General features: G+C 45.8%; 2 protein-coding genes across 3 annotated transcripts; both read left to right on the plus strand.

Annotated features, from left to right (window-relative positions):
- Nucleotides 1-1453: 1453 nt before the first annotated feature.
- Nucleotides 1454-12185, plus strand: HYKK (hydroxylysine kinase). Of its 2 annotated transcripts, XM_019751239.2 has the most exons (6): nt 1454-1592; nt 5119-5469; nt 6542-6681; nt 7383-7566; nt 11142-11326; nt 12047-12185. In XM_019751239.2, the coding sequence occupies exons 2-6, from the start codon at nt 5124-5126 to the stop codon at nt 12059-12061; spliced, it is 870 nt and encodes a 289-aa protein (XP_019606798.2). In that variant the 5' UTR covers nt 1454-1592; nt 5119-5123; the 3' UTR covers nt 12062-12185. The 2 variants fall into 2 exon arrangements, with proteins under 2 accessions (XP_019606798.2, XP_019606797.2); XM_019751238.2 differs by lacking the exon at nt 12047-12185 and having other exon boundaries at nt 11142-12003.
- A 205-nt stretch (nt 12186-12390) lies between these two features.
- Nucleotides 12391-18922, plus strand: PSMA4 (proteasome 20S subunit alpha 4). Its single transcript, XM_019751241.2, has 9 exons — nt 12391-12527; nt 13759-13782; nt 14025-14067; nt 14353-14515; nt 15701-15778; nt 16079-16167; nt 16608-16738; nt 17234-17357; nt 18524-18922. The coding sequence occupies exons 2-9, from the start codon at nt 13780-13782 to the stop codon at nt 18676-18678; spliced, it is 786 nt and encodes a 261-aa protein (XP_019606800.1). The 5' UTR covers nt 12391-12527; nt 13759-13779; the 3' UTR covers nt 18679-18922.

An 18922-nucleotide genomic window follows, 5' to 3' on the forward strand; every position in this document is an offset into this window, starting at 1 on the left:
GTGAAAAGGGCAAGTTTCAAAAAGCGTCCTTTCTAAAGAAAATGCAGTTAAGTGGAAATTTCAAGGCATGTGAACGGAGGCAGTAATTTGTAGATCGAGGAGCCCTGTCTCCTCAATTATCACCAGAATTTCCAAATTCAATCTTCATTCTCATTCCCTCATCCCAAGAAGAGTAGGGGGATAAAAACACAATCGGAGGGATAGTGAGGGTGGAGAGGATCGAGGTGCTGCCTGAGGAAACGGCTCGCAGAGGGTCCTAATGGGGCCACAGGAGTCAGATTCGTTACAGAAAATCCAAATCAAAGTTGGTCTTTAACAACCTGAAGGAATGAGACATGTTAAGAATGTTGCCCTGGGGCTGGAAAAGGCAGCCTGCTACTTGGAGGTTAGATAAGAACCAAATCTAAAGGGCGGAAAGAGGCCGTCCCTCAGCAGAGGTATGGGAAACAGCCAACACAAGGTGACTGTAGATAACCGGAGTGTGCTATGTCCTGACTGGGAAAAATCATGCGGGTGGGAATGGTGGGTAATGTGCATCGACAAAAACCGTGGAGACCGTGTTGCAGACGTGAGTGGAAGGTGTCTAGAACTGTCCCAGTAGAGAGAAATCCTGTTGGCTGCAGACGTGCCTCAAGCTGTGTGTCTGCCCAGTGCCCGTGGCAACGAGGGTGACCCACCTAGCCCGGCCGCTGAAAACCGTGTGGTTCTGAACTTCTCCCTCAGGGAGAGAATCCATCCATTGCACCAACTAAATAAGGGCCTGGCCCACTAGCAGTTCTATTGCTCAGTGTAAATGAACCACTCATTACACCAGACCTATACTTCCCCTCTCCCTTAACACCTAATATAGCAAATTCAGTGGCTTGGGAAGGGACTAGAAAACGGTGCTGTGGCGAGAGCGTCAACCAGAGGCTGGGTGAGCAGGTCCGGTGGAGGCTCTGCCCCCTGGGCTTCACTTCCCCATCAGCACTAGGAGCTTGCGGACCTATTCGGTAAGAAAGACCATTTCACGTTCTACCGTCCAGCACTCGGCGAGCTCGGTCTCGTGCAGAACGCAGCCAGCCCGACTCTCCCCGCCCAAGAGTGCCAATCAGAACTCGGCAGTTCCTGGAGCTGGGCCTCGTGGACGCGTGCTGACAGCAGGCGTGGGAGGAGAACCAGGAAAGAGAAAAGGATGCGAATTGTACCCAGACGCCTGAAATCCTGAGAAACGGTCCACCAAGCCGCCCACGTAGACTGGACGGACCGAGAGGTGCCACTCAAGAGCCGGAAGCCTGCTAGACCGGGGCTCACCAAGGGGCGGGGCGGAATCTCGAAGAGCCAATCAGAAACAAGCCCAGTTCTGTGGAAAAACAGCTGGATTCTGACAGGAGTGAACACCCGTTCGCAACCTCTGTAGTCTACGCTGATTGGCGGCGGGGAGTCTGGCTGAGCCAATCAGAAGTCAGGGCTCGCGGGCTCGGAGGAAGGGCGGGCCGAGTATCCTCAGTGGGACGAGACCACTGGGCGCGAGACCTGCCGGCGCGAGCGCGGGACCTGAGCCCGGGTGCGGGAGAGCAGGCGCTACCTCAAGACCGCGCGGGGCGTCGAGGGTGAGCCGGGAGGGGAAGCAGAAGCGAGCCCGGGTCCCCGGGGCCGCCTCGACAGCAGGGAGGCCCGCTGCGAGCCCGGGCGGGTAGTCGGTGCCCACGGCTCCCCTCAGACTCGCTGGTGCATGACGGCCGGTCCCTCGTCCCTCACCCCCCGTGACCCGGAGGGCTGCCCGAGACCCTCCCACCTGGAGCGTGGAGACCGTGCGGGGGGCGGTGCGGCGCCCGGCCCGGGGCCAGGTGTCCGAGGCGCCCCTGCCCCTCACAGGCATCCCGGCGCTGTGAACCGACCCGGTGTGGCGCCTGCCTCATTTTCCTGCCTCTTGGGTCAGCCGCCCGTGGGCAGCCCCTCGCGCACCGCGCTCCCCTCACCCGGCAGGAAGCCCCTCAGAGCGCCCAGCAGCGCGTTGTTGTCGTGTGCGGACCCCCTCTGAGGGTAACTGCCGGGAGCCTCGAGCGAGGGCACCCTTCTTCGTCAGCTCCCCCATACCTAGTAAGCGTCTGGGCCAGGTGCCGGGGTGCGGAGAGCCGGTGTGACCCACGCGCTCCGGCCTTGGAAGGACACCGCACAGGGGATCGCAGGAGCGGAAGGGTAACGGAGCACGTGCTAAGAGGATGTACTGGACTTGATGACACTCGGGGAGTGAGGCAGGGAAAGGGTGTACCTTGCACAGGGTGCAGAGGTTACGGTCCACCCCCTCCTCGTAGGACAAAGGCCTTGAGTTGGTAAACATCGGCTTCCCGAAGGCTCCTCAGGAGCGAAGTGCGGCAATGGGGCAGGACTGCAGGTCGCTCCCTCGCCCCCTCAGCACACAGACGTTTGGTTGGGACGGACACCTCTAACCTCTAACACACACGTTTCTCTCATTGTGTTTATTTACTTTCAGAAACTGACTTGATCGGTGCCATTAGTTCCATAACTAAGGTCCTTGTATACAAAGGAAAAAGGCAAATGTATGCTCAAAAAGAACTTGAGAAGCATAGACTGTTAGAGCCAGAAGGGACTTTTAGGGACGATCTAGTCCAACTAACTCCCTTTAAGAGGAAATGTGAATAGTCTAACGTTTCAGAGGCTAGGTAGCAGAGCTGGGACCAAAATATGTTTTATTTCTCCCAAATACAGCAACTTTTTTCCTTCAGTTTTTTTTATTGTGGTAAAATACAGTTACCCAGCACAGTTTATATTATACCAGGCTGTCTTTTGATGCCTAGAGCTGCTAACGTTGCTTTACACTGATAGAGAAAACCAGACTCTTCAAGCAGAAGTTTAACAAGCCCCATTCAAGGATGTTATAGGAACGTTTTCTGGACTGGAAGGGAGACTGGCTTTCACAATTGCTTCTAAGTTTCCTTCCAACTTTAAGGACTTCTAATTCATACCAAATTCAGCATTAGTCTGACAGCCTTACCATTTTATTATTTAAATTTTATTTTTTCTTTACCACTGTGGGAGTTGAAAAATTACTCCAGGATTTCATCTTGGATTTAAAGCTTTAGTTCACATTACATTCTGAATACCGCCCTTACACCAGTTTATAAATCTCCAGAAGGAATGTTAAAACTCCATGTAGTCTTAAGCCCAAATATAGTGTGACAGGATATATTGGTTCCCAGAAGTTTCAGGTACAGAAATTGTATTGAAACCTTATCAGGCTTTGTCACAATATCTTTAGTGAACAAAATCTGAATGACTTAATTTGCTTCTGAAAGCAAATACTGAGGTCAGAAATTAAACATGAGAAGTGACTGGCAGGAATGCAGTAACTATTACAGGCCGTGGGAACAGACCAGTGGCATAGGGGCTATGCAAATTTAGGGGTGAAGAAATCACTTTGGGTAGGAGGATCAGGGAAGGTGGGAAGGGAGGGGGGTGGCATTTGAGATTTATGCTCTTAATATCACTTGAGTCATCAGGGTTAAGCAGGGAGGGCGTCAGATAGGAGAGCCCTAGTGTATGTACCTCCCTGAAATTCTCCCCTTCCCCTCACTGGAGTAAGGTGGGCTTCGGCTTTCGTAGGTCTGAAGTGACTAGACATTAACAGGCATATGGTCTGGTTTGGGGAGCTCTGACAACGTCCTAAGACCCCACCGCATCCCCTTGTCCAAGCCAGTTTCTCACAGGGCCTTTTTTTTTTTTTTTTTAGGTAAACTTTACATTCAGTGAGATTCATAGATCTTATGGTTATATAAGTTTTAAGCTAAATTTTGACAAACATACACCCACGTAACTAAATCCTAGTCAAGATGTAGAACATTTTCCTTCCAGAAAGTTCCCTCATGTCAGAAACTTCCCTGCTGGAAGCAACAGCTGTTTTGATTCCTATCAACAGGAGTTAACTGTTCATGAGATTCTTTTTACATAACACTGCATCCCTTGAACAGCAATCAAAATTGTACCCTATAATGCAGCTCACCCCAAAGATGTTATTAAGTATTTACCATTTAGTATGAAGGAAGGATGGGGGAAGAAAGCTATTTTGGGAAAAGAGGGAAGTGAGATTGAAAGGACTTTAAATATTTGGTTCCTGAAGTAGCAGCGGGTGGCATTACCAAGGGGGAAAAACAGTCTCCTCTATCCTATCTATCCGAATCATACTCATTTCAAATCCGTCTTTCCTTAGTCTGTGTAGTAAGTGCTCTCACCTCTGAATTTCTATCATAGTTTTGGTACTATTAATTTCGTAGGTCATAAACTCAGATGTAACTTTGTTTTTTGTAACTGACCTTAATTTTTAGTTTATGCCTTTATTCCGTTTAGCAGGATTCTTTACAATTCAGGGTTTTCTTTGGCATTCTATCAGTTTATTCCTTACTGCCTTCTAACTTGTTTTTTTGAACAGCTTTTAAGTTCTTTGTTGCTTAGGATACCTGTGACTGTGAGTTAACTCTCCAGATGTTACAGAGCCCTCTAAGCTCACCTGCATGTCTCCCAGAATACTCACCTGGTGCTTTGCACACCAGTCCCACACTTTAATATTTGAAGGAGGCGTGATAAGCTCGATGATGATTCTTATAATTTAGCAAAACTTGTGGAGAGAAAAGTAAGATCACTTTATTTAAATTTATATTTTAACCCAAAGTAGTGGTAATATAGTCAAAAGGACATAATCATGGGTTAGGATTCTGAAGAGGTGGGTCCTTGCTGTAACTTGGTATGTAATTTTGGGTAAGGCACTTAACCTCTTGGGACCTAAATTTCCCCTGTAAATAAAGTTTATTGGGGTGCGGAGTGTAGGGCAGGAATTAGACTAAGTGACACTAAGGTACTTTCCTGCTCTGTGTTCTGTCCCTGGAAACATATCTTCAGTTTATGAAGTGAGTTGAGAAATAATTTATGGTACAAGGATTTTTATTCCCCTGCCAAAACATCTACTTCTTTATCTCATATGCTGATTGGATTTTTTTAACTTTATGAATGAAAATTAACAATGAGAAGAAGTACAGAATTAACATTACTGGTCTGTCTTAAGGAAAATCACTTAAATAAATGTATTTCTTGTATGTCCCCTTTCTCGTTTGTTTACCCTAGACACAATGTCAAGTGTAGATGAGCAGCCGTCCCAGGCCTTGACCAAACCCACTTTCAGTGAGGCACAAGCCTGTGCACTAGTGGAATCGGTATTTGGGTTAAAAGTTTCCGAGATCCAGCCCCTTCCTAGCTATGACGACCAAAACTTTCATGTATGCATTTCAAGAGCCGAAGACACTACAGATGGCACAGCAGAGTACGTCCTCAAAGTGAGCAACACCGAGTCAAGCAAAACTCCAGACCTGATTGAAGTGCAGACTCACATCATCCTGTTTCTGCGAGCGGCGGGGTTTCCAACAGCCTCTGTGCACCGCACGAAAGCAGACAACCTAACCTCGCTCGTGTCCGTAGGTAAGAGCCCAGCCCTCGCCGGCCATCGCCTATCCAGGTACATGTCTGCATTTTGGCTACAAGCAGAAATACCAAGAACAAGTTTATCCCACGCGGGGACGTAGTTATTTTTTTCAGCCGTTGGGAGAAGCCACAGCCTCACCAAAGGGGCGATGGGGGCTCAGATTCAGAAGTGGGGAGAGCCAGGATCTGGTGTAAGGCTTGTGCTTAGAAAGGACCTGACGGATGGGTAAATAAGAGGACATGTGGAATCAGGAACATTTTTTTGTTGTTTTTTTAAAGCAAAAAAATAATTACATATTTTTATTCATCAGACTGGCTGTATATTTCGGTGCTGTCGTATAATTGAAAAAAAAATGCAGAAGTAGAAATCAGGAATTTTAGGTCCCAGCTGTCATTACTGTATATGTGACCTTGAGCACACGACTTACATCCCTAAGGCTACAAGTCCTCATTTGTGAGACGGGCCCCCTTCACCCCTACATGCTAAAATGCTAAGATGTACCTGATAGAGTGCTCCAAGCAGCAGCCTGAAACCAGTTCCTTGGAATTTTTTAAGGCTTGAAATTTTGACTGTTTCTGTCCTGCTTGTTCACCGTTCTTTCTTAATTTGCATTGCTCCACACAACTGAGGCCCTTTGCAGTTCCTGACGAGTGGTTATTGTCCTGTGTGGCAGACACAGACTGTTCCCTACTTTGCTCCTAAAGAAGCCTGTGGTTCTGAAACAGGCATTTCTTTGTATCACACTTTCCTCAATTGTAAACTTACGAAAAAAGTGTTTTAGGCGTTCATTTACCGGAGCAGGGAATTTCTGTTGCCAGCCGAGGCTGGCAGAGTTGGCGCTGTGATTTTGTTGGGATGTAAATGGCTGATTGTAGGTTTGTGTGTTCTCTTTGCTGGATCCACTCAGGCCTGCCTCACAGAACCCTACCGATGGTTTTAGGTTAGCGCTCTGTTTTCTCTTGTTCTGTAATTTCTGTTATTCTTCGCAATAATAATTACAAAAGCAGAATTGCCTCAAGGCATTTTTTTCCAGACTACCTGACGGGATATGTCCTTCCATCCATCTAGATAGTGGCTCCGAAATCAAAAGCTACTTGGTGAGGCTGATGACTTATCTCCCAGGAAGACCTATAGCCAACATTCCCATCAGCCCCCAGCTCTTATATGAAATTGGGAGGCTAGCTGCCAAGTTGGATAAGACCCTGGAGGTAAGATTTGGGGTTATTTTTTTTATAAGAATTTTTTATTTTTTTATGCTTATGTTATAGGGTCAGACTCTGTTTTCGTGTGTGGTGCCTCCTAAAGTGTCCCAGTGAGGACAGAGAGTGAGGCGAGTAAGTGGATTTGGGTGCATCTTAGACCGCCAGACGTGCTAGGTGCTTAAGAAGGAAAGTTAAGGAGACGATGATTACAGAGTATGGGGCAGAGGGTTCAGAATGCAGACGGGGCGGCCAGGGAGCTCCCCCACAGAAGGTGATGAGCTATCCCAGGAGGAAGACACAGCACATGCCAAAGCTGGAGGTGGGGATGTGCCTGGACGTTCCCTGAACAACAGGGAGGCCGCTGTGAGCAGAGGGACGAGATGGACTCAGGTAACGGGTGGGCAGCCGTGTGAGGGAGAAGAGCTCTGAGCTGCCTCCAGTCCCTTTGGTCTGCAGTGGATAAGGACACCTGACCTCACACAGTGAACAGGGTCAAGTGGCCTGGGCACGCGCTCTCAGCCATGAGGGCTTGTGCAGATTGAAGCCGTTACCATGTGGGTGAATGTGAACAGACATGTCGGTGTCCAGGGGTCTCCCCGGGGCCCCCCAGACCTGCACTGTGAGGGTGCCGTCTCCTAGCATGGCACATCTCTCGGTCCCGGTTGCTCTGACTGCAAGAGCCTAAGAGTTTCTTCCTTTTGATTTAGAAATTCCATCATCCAAAGTTAAGTAGTCTTCATCAGGAGAACTTCATCTGGAACCTGAAAAATGTTCCCCTTCTGGAGAAATACCTGTATGCCCTGGGCCAGAGTCGAAATCGCGAGATTGTCGAACAGGTCATTCAGCTGTTCAAGGATGAAGTAATGACCAAGTTCCATCACTTCCGGGAATGTGAGTATCCCCAGGGCAGATGAGTCTTTCTCTTCATATTTAAATTGTCGAACTGCAGAGCATCAGGAAAAGTGCAGAGGAACAACTTAGCTTTTTCAAATCTTACGATTTTGCCCTATTTGCTCCTGTTGCTTTTTAAAGAATAATACTTTTATTTTTCTTAAAATTGCTACATTTGAAGCCCTCTCTAAACTTGATGATTCCACCTCCCTACTAGATTTACATATGTTTTAACATCATTACTACATATGTATGTATTCATAAATTATATATAGTAGTATTCTGCATATTTTCAATTTTAGATAAATGGCATTACACTATATGTTATTCTGCAACCTGCATTTTTCATTCGACGTCATGTGTTTCAAATTGATCCACTTAATACATGTATTTCTAGTTCATTGAGTTCATTAGTTTTAACTGCTGAATAGTATTCTGTAATATGTACATACCATAATTTATTTGAGCATATTGTAATTTTTTGGGCCTGTTCTATTGTTAATGGAATTTTCAGTTGGTTCCCTCTTTTTTTGCTATGTAAATGGAGGTCCTGTGAGCACGCTAGTGCGTATCTCCTTACGTACATGGACCCTTCAGCCTCTTGACCCCACAGGAAATATTCGTCAAAAGGCCAGGAACTGAGGCGTCCCTTTTGCCCTTTGCTTTCTGTCTTAGTCAGCTCGGGCGGCCATAACAAAATACATACCATAGACATTGATTTCTCACAGTCTAGCGCCTGGTCACGGCTGGGGTCTGTCGCGAGGCCTCCTACTGGCTTACAGATAGCTAGCTACCTCTACGTTCTCTCTGTGTCCTCACTTGGTGGAGAGAGAGAGGCTCTCGAGGGCCTCCTCCCAAAAGGATGCTAATCCCATCATGAGGACCCCACCCTCATGACCTCATCTAAACCTGATTATCTCCAAATACCACACATTGGGGGGTAGGGCTTCAGCATAGGAACTGGGGAGGGAAGCCACGATGCAGTCCTTTGTGTCCACACAGTGTAAGGTGGTGGCATGAAAACAGTTGGTCTTCCCCTCAAACCTGCCTTCCCCTCCCGCAGTCACCTTCATTCATTAAAATTGTGTTCACCACTCACCTCACTGACCTGGTCAAAAACCCAGGAGTCATGAGTCTTGACTTTCTTCTTTCTCTCACACCTCACATCCAACCTCTATCGATTCTAAAGGTATGCTGCTCTCATTTGTCTCCCTACAGAATAATTCACCTGTCTTCCAATTTTCTCCCACTTAATAGTACTTTTGTAAGGTTCTCCCAGTTGTTGCACGTGACTATAGTATATTAACTTTCACTACAGTAGAATATTTCCGTCGTAAATATACTTTAGCTCTTCTCCTCCTAAAAGATATTGCATTGTTTCCAGTTTGGGTCTGTTAAGAACAGTGCTGCTGTAACTGTTCCTGTAGCTCTCGGTGTGCATGCTCATGAGTTCTGGGCAGGATGCTGGGTCAGAGGCTGTGTCCATATTCAGCTTCGCTAGATAAGGCCGGTTTCCCAAAGTGGTGAATGACTTTATACTGCTTCTGCAGAGTGGAAGTGTCATTACCCTGTACCCCTGGTATTAGCAGACTATACAATTTTTGCCACTCTAATGTGTGTGTAATGGTCTCTCATTGTAGTTTTAATATGCATGGCCCTGTTTGTTGGCCATTTGGATAAACTGTTATGTACAGTGCCTATTCAAGTGTTTGGTGGGTTTTCTCTTGGGATTTTTTTCTTGTTTATTTTCCAAGTTCAAAATATTTTCTGGATACAAGTGCTCTGTTGGTTATATGTGTTACAAATATTTGTCCCATTCTGTTGCTTGTCTTTTTACTCTAAAACCCTGAAACCTAAAATCCTACAGGGTGTGAAAACATCCTTCAAGAATGAAGATAAAATAAAAACATTTTCAGACAAATAAAATCAGAGAGTTACCATTAGAAAACCGCATTAAAGGAAACTGCTAAAAGGATGTATTTCAGGCAGGTGAAAAATGACTCCAAATAGAATGTTTGAAGTGCTGGAAGATGTGAAACCAATATATGAGTAATTCTAAACAAACTTGACTATAAAACAAAAATAATAATGTCTTTTGAGGTGTGAAAATGTAGAATTAAAATTTACTAAAACAACAGCATATCAGTTAGGAAAGAAATGCAATTAAAGTATTTTAAAGTCCTTGTATTGTTTTGAATAATATTAGACCTTGGTAAGTTAAAGTCGCACATTAGAATTTCTAGGGTAGCCACTCAAAGAATAGAAAGAATGAATTCATTTTGCCATCTTTATCAGAACTCCTTTTTTTCCTTTAATTCTCAAATTCACCAGCTTTTGTCATTCCAAGCATTAAATTGCTGTATCACTTCTTGATAGGCCATTGGATATGAATAGAAGCAATGAAATGAGAGGTTCCCACATCTACAGATTGCATTCACTAAGTGACATTTTCATCAATTCCAAAACCCCATTTGATTGTATAAGATGTATCATTACTCTACTGACCTTCAAGGAAGACAAAACATTGCTGGTAAAAGTACGACACGGCATCACTTGTATGACGCATCCCAAGTTCTGAAACGTGTAGTTTAGAGTCTATGGCTTACAGTAATGGTCATTGTTTCTGCATGCCACCCACTGTGCGATGTTTCTTCAGTAGGGCTTACACAGCCCCAAGCCACATAGACAAAATCAGCATTATATTTAGAAGTTAGTATCACACACTACACAGTTAGTGTAAGTCCATGACACACTGCTTCCGGGCTCATGGACAGCCCATCTCCACCCAATCCTTAGTCAGTGGTTCAGATCAGAGTTTCTCAGACTATCCATGCTAAAACACAACTCTGGGGTTTCCTCCTGCTCAGCCTGCAGCCTGCTGTGTGGTCCTCACGCTTAGTTCACAGCTTGTACAGCACTGACTTGCTTTCTGAATTTGACCACACCCAAACTGGTCCGAACTCTGTGAGATCACACTCTTAGATGACAAATTGCTATAAAGCTTTCTAAACACTCAGTTTCTGTTTTTATCTCACACGGACTTAGTAACAGTTTATGGGCCAGCGCTGACCATAGACCCCCAGTTTGGGTGGTACTGACCTAAAATATCACCCTCTACTCCAATAATCAAAAGACAGGGAATTCAGCATTACTTTGTCACCAGAATTGTTGCATTGCAAATTCTAGGCTAAAATAAAGACACATCTGGTCCATTCTAGGACACTTTGCTTCTTATAGTAATATGAATATATGTACATTTTTAACGTTTCTGGTTTGATCAGGTCTCCTTTTCCCTTTGCTCTTCTGATAGTCAAAATCAGGCGTTTGCAGTAACTATAGTCTCCATCTTATGGCCTTGAATTGATGAGAAGCAAAAGCAAACATACCACCAAAATGAACTGCTTTTGACCTTTTCAGAGGCAAGAATTTTATTTCAAGGAAAATAAGGTTTGGCTCTTTTATCTGACTGCTCATCAAATTGGTTGAATGGCCATACCTCAGAAAGAGAAATGGAACGAGAATTAACAGGGTTATTAAATAACTCTCTTTACATGCCTTGATTTTTCTCCTTTCAGGTATCAATCATGGAGATCTGAATGACCATAACATTTTGGTAGAGTCCAGCAAGTCAGCCTTGGGAGATACTGTTTATCACGTGTCTGGGATTTTAGACTTCGATGACATGAGCTATGGCTATTATGTGTTTGAAGTGGCAATCACCATCATGTACATGATGATTGAAAGCAAGAACCCTATACAAGTAGGTGGTCATGTCCTTGCAGGATTTGAAAGTGTAATCCCACTGACGCCTATAGAGAGGGGTGTGTTGTTTCTACTTGTGTGCAGTCGTTTTTGTCAGTCACTTGTCATGGCTGCATACTCTTGCCAGCTATACCCAGAGAACAAAGAATATCTTATGATTACTGCAAAAAACGGGTGGAAGCACCTACAGCAAATGCTTGACATGGGCCAGGGTGCTGTAGAAGAAATTTGGTTTGACACGGCCAGGTCCTACGAATCTGGGGTCTCCATGTGACTGGATAAAACTTCACATTAAAAATTAACTCAGTAGGACCAAATCTAATTCTATGAGGGGTCTCCCTGCACAGTTAAAAATGAATTGATGGAACAGATCAATGCATGTGAAGCCACTAAGGTCTTTAATCTCATGACGATTGTTTTATTGTAAGAAAAACTACGAGTCATGTAGTCATGTGTTTCTGTGGGTCTCACTTGCCTTGTGTACAAACACACAGAATGATATTTTGAATCAGATAATCGCTCTAGGTCTGTTCCAGACCTAGTCAACTATGTAGCCCAAAGAATTTTAAACTATGCATAGTAGCTAGTTTACCTAGGGACTGCAGCCGAGGAGGAAAAGGGTGGGAAGGAGGGATGGATCATGAACACATTAAACACGTGAGTTTCAGCAAAGAAGTAAGTGCTGTGTGTGTGGTGATGGTTCGTGTTCTTTAACTAGGGGAACCCTTCCTGACGAGAGAAAAGGCGGAGGAGCCCAAGGTGAAAGTTCTCCCGACGGTGGGAGTCGGCTGTACCGGGGACCAGTCTGAGAACAGGGCAGGAGCAGGAAGGAATTGAGCGGAGTCCACACTGGTGCTGTCCCAGGTGCCGGACTCAGCAGTGCAGAGGGAAAGGAAAAACAGCGCGAAGGCAGGATAGGAGAGCTGGCTATGACGCCATTCTGTCCTTGGCCGGGGTCTTCCTGCCCTCCCCGGACCCTGTGCGCCCCCTCCTTGGGCTGAGAACCCGCCAGCGCTGCTACCCGCCCACATCCGCGCTCGGGGCCACGCCTCCCGGGGACTTCCGCCTTCTCGGCCCCGCCCCCATAGCTCTGCGCACGCGCGGGGGCCATATTGGCAGCGGACCCCGGGCGGCGGCGGTGGTTTCCTCCTGAGGCGTGAAACGCTCCCTGTGTACCTCGACTTCAGGGTCTCCCTCCGGTGAGTCCGCGCTCCCCCCGGCACCACAGAAGCTTGGGCGCGGTCCCCGCGTGCGAGGGTCGTGGGCGCCGAGGCAGAGCGGGCCCCGGCCTGCCGCTGCCGCTGCCGCGCGATGACTGTGCGCCGCTCCTGGGTGACCCGCTGGGCCCTGCCGGCCGCCGTCGGGCTCTGCGCGGAGCCGGCACGAGGAGCTGGGAGCGGGGCCTCCTCCCTGGGGAGACCCCGCGCACGGACGCGAGAGCTGCAGAGGAGCGGGCGAGCCGGGCGCCGGGCGCGGGGCTGAGAAAGAGCCCGGCGGCCGCCTCCACCCGCGGCCTCTCACCTGCCCGTTGCGGCCTCGTCACGGGTCACCGCCTCCAGGCAGTGCCAGCCGGAGGGATCGTCCCAAAATGCCAGGCAGGCCCTGAGGCTCCCCAGCCCACAAGCATCCAGTGGCGCCCTTTTGCTTAATTAAGAGGGAAAACACGGTTTTTATCTGGTCACGCGGGCCCATCACGTTTGATTCCTGACATTACCTGTATTTGGGAAATGGGCTCTGGAGCCCACGGTCTGGCTTTTCCCCTACGTCCCGCGGAGTCCCCGCGTTGTCTGCTGCGGGAACGGTCATGATGGCAGAGATTGCCGCCCGCCCCCTTCCATAGTTCAGGACCCCATCGTTCTCGGAGAAACGCTAACCCTCTACTGAACGTGTCACTCTCTGCTCGACGCGATCCGGGTGCTCGCTTAGCTCGCTAGCGTCTTCATATTCTTTAGCTTCAGCAGTCCCTTGCCCATTTAGCTTTCCTGCCTCAGTGTCCTTTGCTTAAGCTTCCTAAGCGGCCTGGAATCCCCTTCTCTTCTCCTTACCTCTATTCATTCTTCTTACACTGGAGAAGGGGTCTCATCCTTCTTTCTGCCTCTAATCTCTAATTTGGGCTGTTTTCTGTGTTGGTTTCTCAAAGAATAGTTTCTTGATTTTTCTCCCATTTCTCTTCCCACTCCACTCTCCCGTGCCTCCATTTCCACGTGGCTTTGTAATTGCCTGTGTCTGCCTCCCTCACATGCTCACCAGACTGAGTACTTAAGGGGTTGGTCTTCCCACCGACCTCTAGCATAGTACCTGGTGCGCTTTGCAGGTGCTCTGAACATTAGCGGAATGAACGGAGTGAGAAAAACAATTTTTTCTTAAGTCGGGAAATGCTTTTTAAGTTGTAAATGTCATTTTAATAAGGATCCTGTTTTCTTTTTACAGGACCTCTAAAGTTCAGAAAACATGGTGAGTTAATACCCATGTCAATAAGCTATTGCCTGATAAAGTGTATTGCTTATATTCAGCTCACAGACTTGCATGAGAAAATTGGAATGGAAGGAAAAAGATGGAACGGTGTTTTCTTCCTTATCAGTTTCGTACCCCCGCATTGAACTTTGTGTACTAGGATGTGTTTTATGAGGTGATTTGTGGGCTTGCACAAGTTACTTTCAATGGATAGAAATCAATTGTATGTTTTTCCTTTGCAGTCTCGAAGATATGACTCTAGGACCACTATATTTTCTCCAGAAGGTAAGATAGACATTGTTTATAATCAGTCTCCAATAAAAAAAAAAAAAAAAGATTAAAGTGTTTGACTTTCAGAGGGGAATCTAGAAATGTTTTTTATAGTTGCTAAGTTGTTCATTCTTTTTGTACTTGGAAGTAATTGTGGTCACCAGGTTGATTACATGCAACATGGAAGAGTGAAAGTGGGTCTCCCGTTTGTAGCCTGCTAGGGTCTCCGCTGATTTTCTTGGACCAGTGGTGCAAGCGCCCAGTGGAGAGGCTTGGTTTCTCACTGCTTGTATTTTGCAGGTCGCTTGTACCAAGTTGAATATGCAATGGAGGCGATTGGACATGCAGGCACCTGTTTGGGAATCTTAGCAAACGATGGTGTTTTGCTTGCAGCAGAGAGACGCAACATCCACAAGCTTCTGGATGAAGTCTTTTTTTCTGAAAAAATTTATAAGCTCAATGAGTAAGTGAGCTCTTAGGGAGAAGAGTTTAAAGTGTCGCATGTGCTATGCCACATAAGTGGGATCTTACATTTTGGGAGGGCTGTTCCATGTGATATAGTAGAATTGTAGTGAATAGTTTATTATGTTTTTACTGGTCGAAACTTTTGCTTTTAATTTATTTTGCTCGAACCTCCTTGAGGCTTAGGACCATGAGTTGTTTCTTTTAAGTGCAGGGCCCAGCACTTAGTGGAGAAACTGCATTTTGTGGTGATAAGATTATAGGTTTCAAAGTTGCAGATCTGGGTTAAATCCAGGCTGCACTGGTACAAACTGTGACCTTGCACCAATGGTTAACTTCTCTGCGCTTCAGAGTCTACTTGAGTGGCCGTGGCAGTTTAATGAAATAGAATGAATGAAATTAACCAGTGCAGTGTCTGCCATGTAGCAGGTCCTCAGAATGGGTTCTTGGGAGTTTTACTGAATTATGCTGAATCTTACTTCCTGGAGGTCTGGGAACAGTTTAGATGAGCCCTGTTAGTTTCTGAGAGTTGGGTGTGCAGGACTTCGTAGCTAGTAGAGAGCTGGTTTGCCCATTGGAGACTTTCCCTTCAGTGGTGGGCAAGGTGAAGGTTGGTTATGGGGCCTTTCGATGCCCTTGTCCCAGGAAGTCTTATCCTTCCAGAGTCACTGCTGGACCCACTCAGCAGCTTGCAGGCTTGATAAGGCCCAGTGACAGCAGGTGTTGGCTGTAGGGGAGCCAGGGCACGGGGGCAAAGGAAGGAAATGCACCCTTCGTGTGACCCCAGTCCTGGGACCCCCAACCCTCCAGGTCTTAGAAGGTGAGAGTACTTACTACTCAAGAGCACGGGGCAGTCTGTCTTCCTGTCTGCCAAAACCTGCTTTGTTGCTGAGTCTTCTCCGGATTTCCTTTAACTTCTTGGTGTCCATTCTCTCGTCCTGATCACAGTGTGGTGATGATAAATGCATCCATCGAAGAACAAAGGGTGCAGTTGTTTATCTTGCATGTGAAGTGACAGGTTTAAAGTCTCCTCCAAAGATGAACTTGTGTAGTTGTTGTGTGAAGGGTGTAGCAGCTTTGAAGCAAGCACGGTACATTTCTAACAGGTCTTGGTGCTTTGGGAAACTGTAAGGCCCCTGGCAGACATCTGCCCTGCTTACGTGCCAATACATTTCTTTTCCTCCAGGGACATGGCTTGCAGTGTGGCGGGCATAACTTCTGATGCTAACGTGCTGACTAATGAACTGCGGCTCATTGCCCAGAGGTATGCTCTTAAATAGCACCGCTGATGATGTTTCCAGGGAGAACTCATTTTTGCAAAGATTAAAGTCATTAAAAATCTAGTCATTGAAAATTACAGTGTTGTTTTTTTTTTTTTAAACCAAACTTGTAAAGTGTTATTTACAATAAGAATGTTAGGATGTTGACATGCCCTTGCTCCACCACTTTTAAATTACAAGTGACTGTTATGTTGTCCCCATGGCTAGGTTTCTTTGTAGAGGGTATTTTGCTTAGAGTGTGTGTGTTAGAGAGAACTATTTATATGCCTGCCTCTCTCCCCCAGGTACTTACTACAGTATCAGGAGCCAATCCCTTGTGAGCAGTTGGTTACCGCGCTGTGTGATATCAAGCAAGCTTATACACAGTTTGGAGGTACTAGATTGTTTGCAAATTTTATTCCAGAAAGTGAAAACATTTTATGGGTATTGATGTTTTTGAGACGGTAAAAAGAAATTGAAAATTAAATAAGTAAGTGAACACTTTTTGTACATCCCTGCTTCGTGAAGTAACTGGCTCCGTGTAGACTTGAAAGGCCAAAATAACATTTCAAATCTGTAAACACATTGCTTTTTACATAATAATGGAATTCAGCACTGGCCCTCAGTGTCTTTATTCCATCTCCTGGCTGTATCCAAATCTTAGAAACAGAAGAGAGCATTTTGGTAGAGCTTATCTGCAGTGACCAGAACACAAAGCTGTTTATGAAAGCTAAGTTTTATGAAAGCTTAGTAATTCCCTTCACTGAGCACGTGTAACTGCCGCGATACCAAATGTAGATTGTTGATGCATGTGCCTATTTTTCTTTGTTAAAGGGAAACGTCCCTTTGGTGTCTCACTGCTGTATATTGGCTGGGATAAGCACTACGGCTTTCAGCTCTACCAGAGCGACCCTAGTGGAAATTACGGGGGATGGAAAGCCACATGCATTGGCAATAATAGCGCTGTGAGTATTTTGTGTTGTTCTGAGAGCTAATACAACGTCTCATGTCATGACTATCGTAATTTTGAAATAACTGAATGTCACCAATATTTTAACATAGCTGCAACAACTTTAATGTTTGTGATTTCTATTGGTGGCAAAGTCACAACTGCTGCAAATAAATACCCCTGGGGGTTATTGCCTGCATTTATGATGAAAGGAAATGCTGGTTTCCAATTTGAAGTTGTGAGAATAAGGTAATTTTTTTCACATCCTGGTCGCAGACCCTCTGAAAGTCTGTCACGGATCCTTGGAGGTCCGAGGCCCCAGGTTGAAAACTCTTCAGTGTCAGAACCCTCCCCCCACCCCCATCCCACGTCTACCCTCCCTGCCATCACAGTTGTTCGCATTGTTTACGTTCCAGTAATACTCCAGGCATTATTCTGCCCAGTCCAGAGTCCTTAAATATGCAAAAATTTAAAGCGAGTTCTCTCTGTTGATTTTTTTCACATTTCATAGGCAGCTGTGTCAATGTTAAAACAAGACTACAAAGAAGGAGAAATGACTCTGAAGTCAGCACTTGCTTTAGCTGTCAAAGTCCTCAATAAGACCATGGATGTTAGCAAACTCTCTGCTGAAAAAGGTAATTTGTGTCCTTCTTCTAGTTTGTTCGCTTTCACGTGGGAATTGATGGAGCGGCTCCTGTGTTAGGCCTGTAACGTGTTAGCACCGATCATGAAACCACAGCCTTAGGACTTAGATGGCCTTGTACGGCTTCCTAATAGGGTAGGTGACTGGACCATGGTAAGTTGTGGAGCCACAGCCCACACTGCATTCCAGGTTCCAGGGTTTGAGCCCGAGTGTCCTGAATGTCAGGGTTGGCGACCTCAGCCGAGCTGCTTTCATTAATAACTGTCTTACCAACTTGTTGACGGTGGGATCTGTGCTCGTGTGCACATGGTAGAGCGTGTGTGTAGTTTGTCGGGTGTACTTTGTCAGAGGTGTAACGTTTACATGTGTTGTGGTACCTCTGTTCTTCTGAATCTGCTGATGTTGTATGTTAAGCCCATGTTAGCAACTTCAGGTGCTTCATCTAGCCTAAGTTATATCACAGTATAAAACAATTTTTGAAAAACATTATTTAGAAATTGTTTTTGAAAACAATTTCTAAACAATGTTTTTTAAAAATTGTAAGTGAGCATGTTGATTTAGTTTAGGATAACTTCGCTCCTCCTGCTTCTTAGAAAATGCTGTTTACTTGCAAATTGCCGTGGTTGGCTACATTTATGCCTAATTTCAATTTCTACTCAATTTTCTCCACAAAAAATTCCTTCACCTTTTTGATATCAGTCCAGTTTTCTGTCCATAGTCATGGAAGCTGCTTTTCATGCCTTTGCTTTGAAAAGAGATTTGAAAAATCCGTGAAAATAATTGTAATTACTGGTTAAAGATTCTGGCTGAGCCTTTAAAGGCTCCAACAGGGAAATCATGGTTCCTTCTGGTCAGCACAGCTGATAACAGGCCAGCTCGAGCAATTGGCTGATTGGCTTTTTCCAAAGAAAGTGTCAAAACAGCAGCTCAGAAAGTTGGAATGGATAGGGAGAAGGAAGTCAAGTAAAATGTTAATAAAAACATTATGAGATTGAAGGCATTTTATTCCCATGAAACTATGCATGACTCATGTTAAGCATAAATCGTGGAAGAGTGGTGAGCGAAGGCTGAAATGATGTGAAGAGGTCAAACTGATCGCCTTGAAGTGTGTTTGCAAATGTTCCTGCCTGTGATACAGATGTGTGTGTTTGCCCTTAGTGGAAATCGCCACACTGACCAGAGAGAGTGGGAAGACCGTCATCAGAGTTCTCAAACAAAAGGAAGTGGAACAGTTGATCAAAAAACATGAGGAAGAAGAAGCTAAGGCTGAGCGTGAGAAGAAAGAAAAAGAACAAAAAGAAAAGGATAAATAGAAGACAAAATCAGGGATTCTGTAACTCGTTTGGGGCACCATGTCAGTGTAAAAGCAAGCGGTCCTCATCCACATTGAGAAAGCGTTGACTTTTTTTAGCTCGTGTGGTGGGAACATAGGACGGTCCCAACTGAACTGGGTCCTCGATATTTCTGTCCACTTGAGTATTGTCATGATGATTCCGCTTTGTGGACATCTTAGTCCCTTTACCCCCTTTTGGGAATAAAACTTGGAAAAAATGGAAA

This window comes from Rhinolophus sinicus, linkage group LG13, assembly GCF_036562045.2.
Source record: "Rhinolophus sinicus isolate RSC01 linkage group LG13, ASM3656204v1, whole genome shotgun sequence".
NCBI lineage: Eukaryota > Metazoa > Chordata > Mammalia > Chiroptera > Rhinolophidae > Rhinolophus > Rhinolophus sinicus.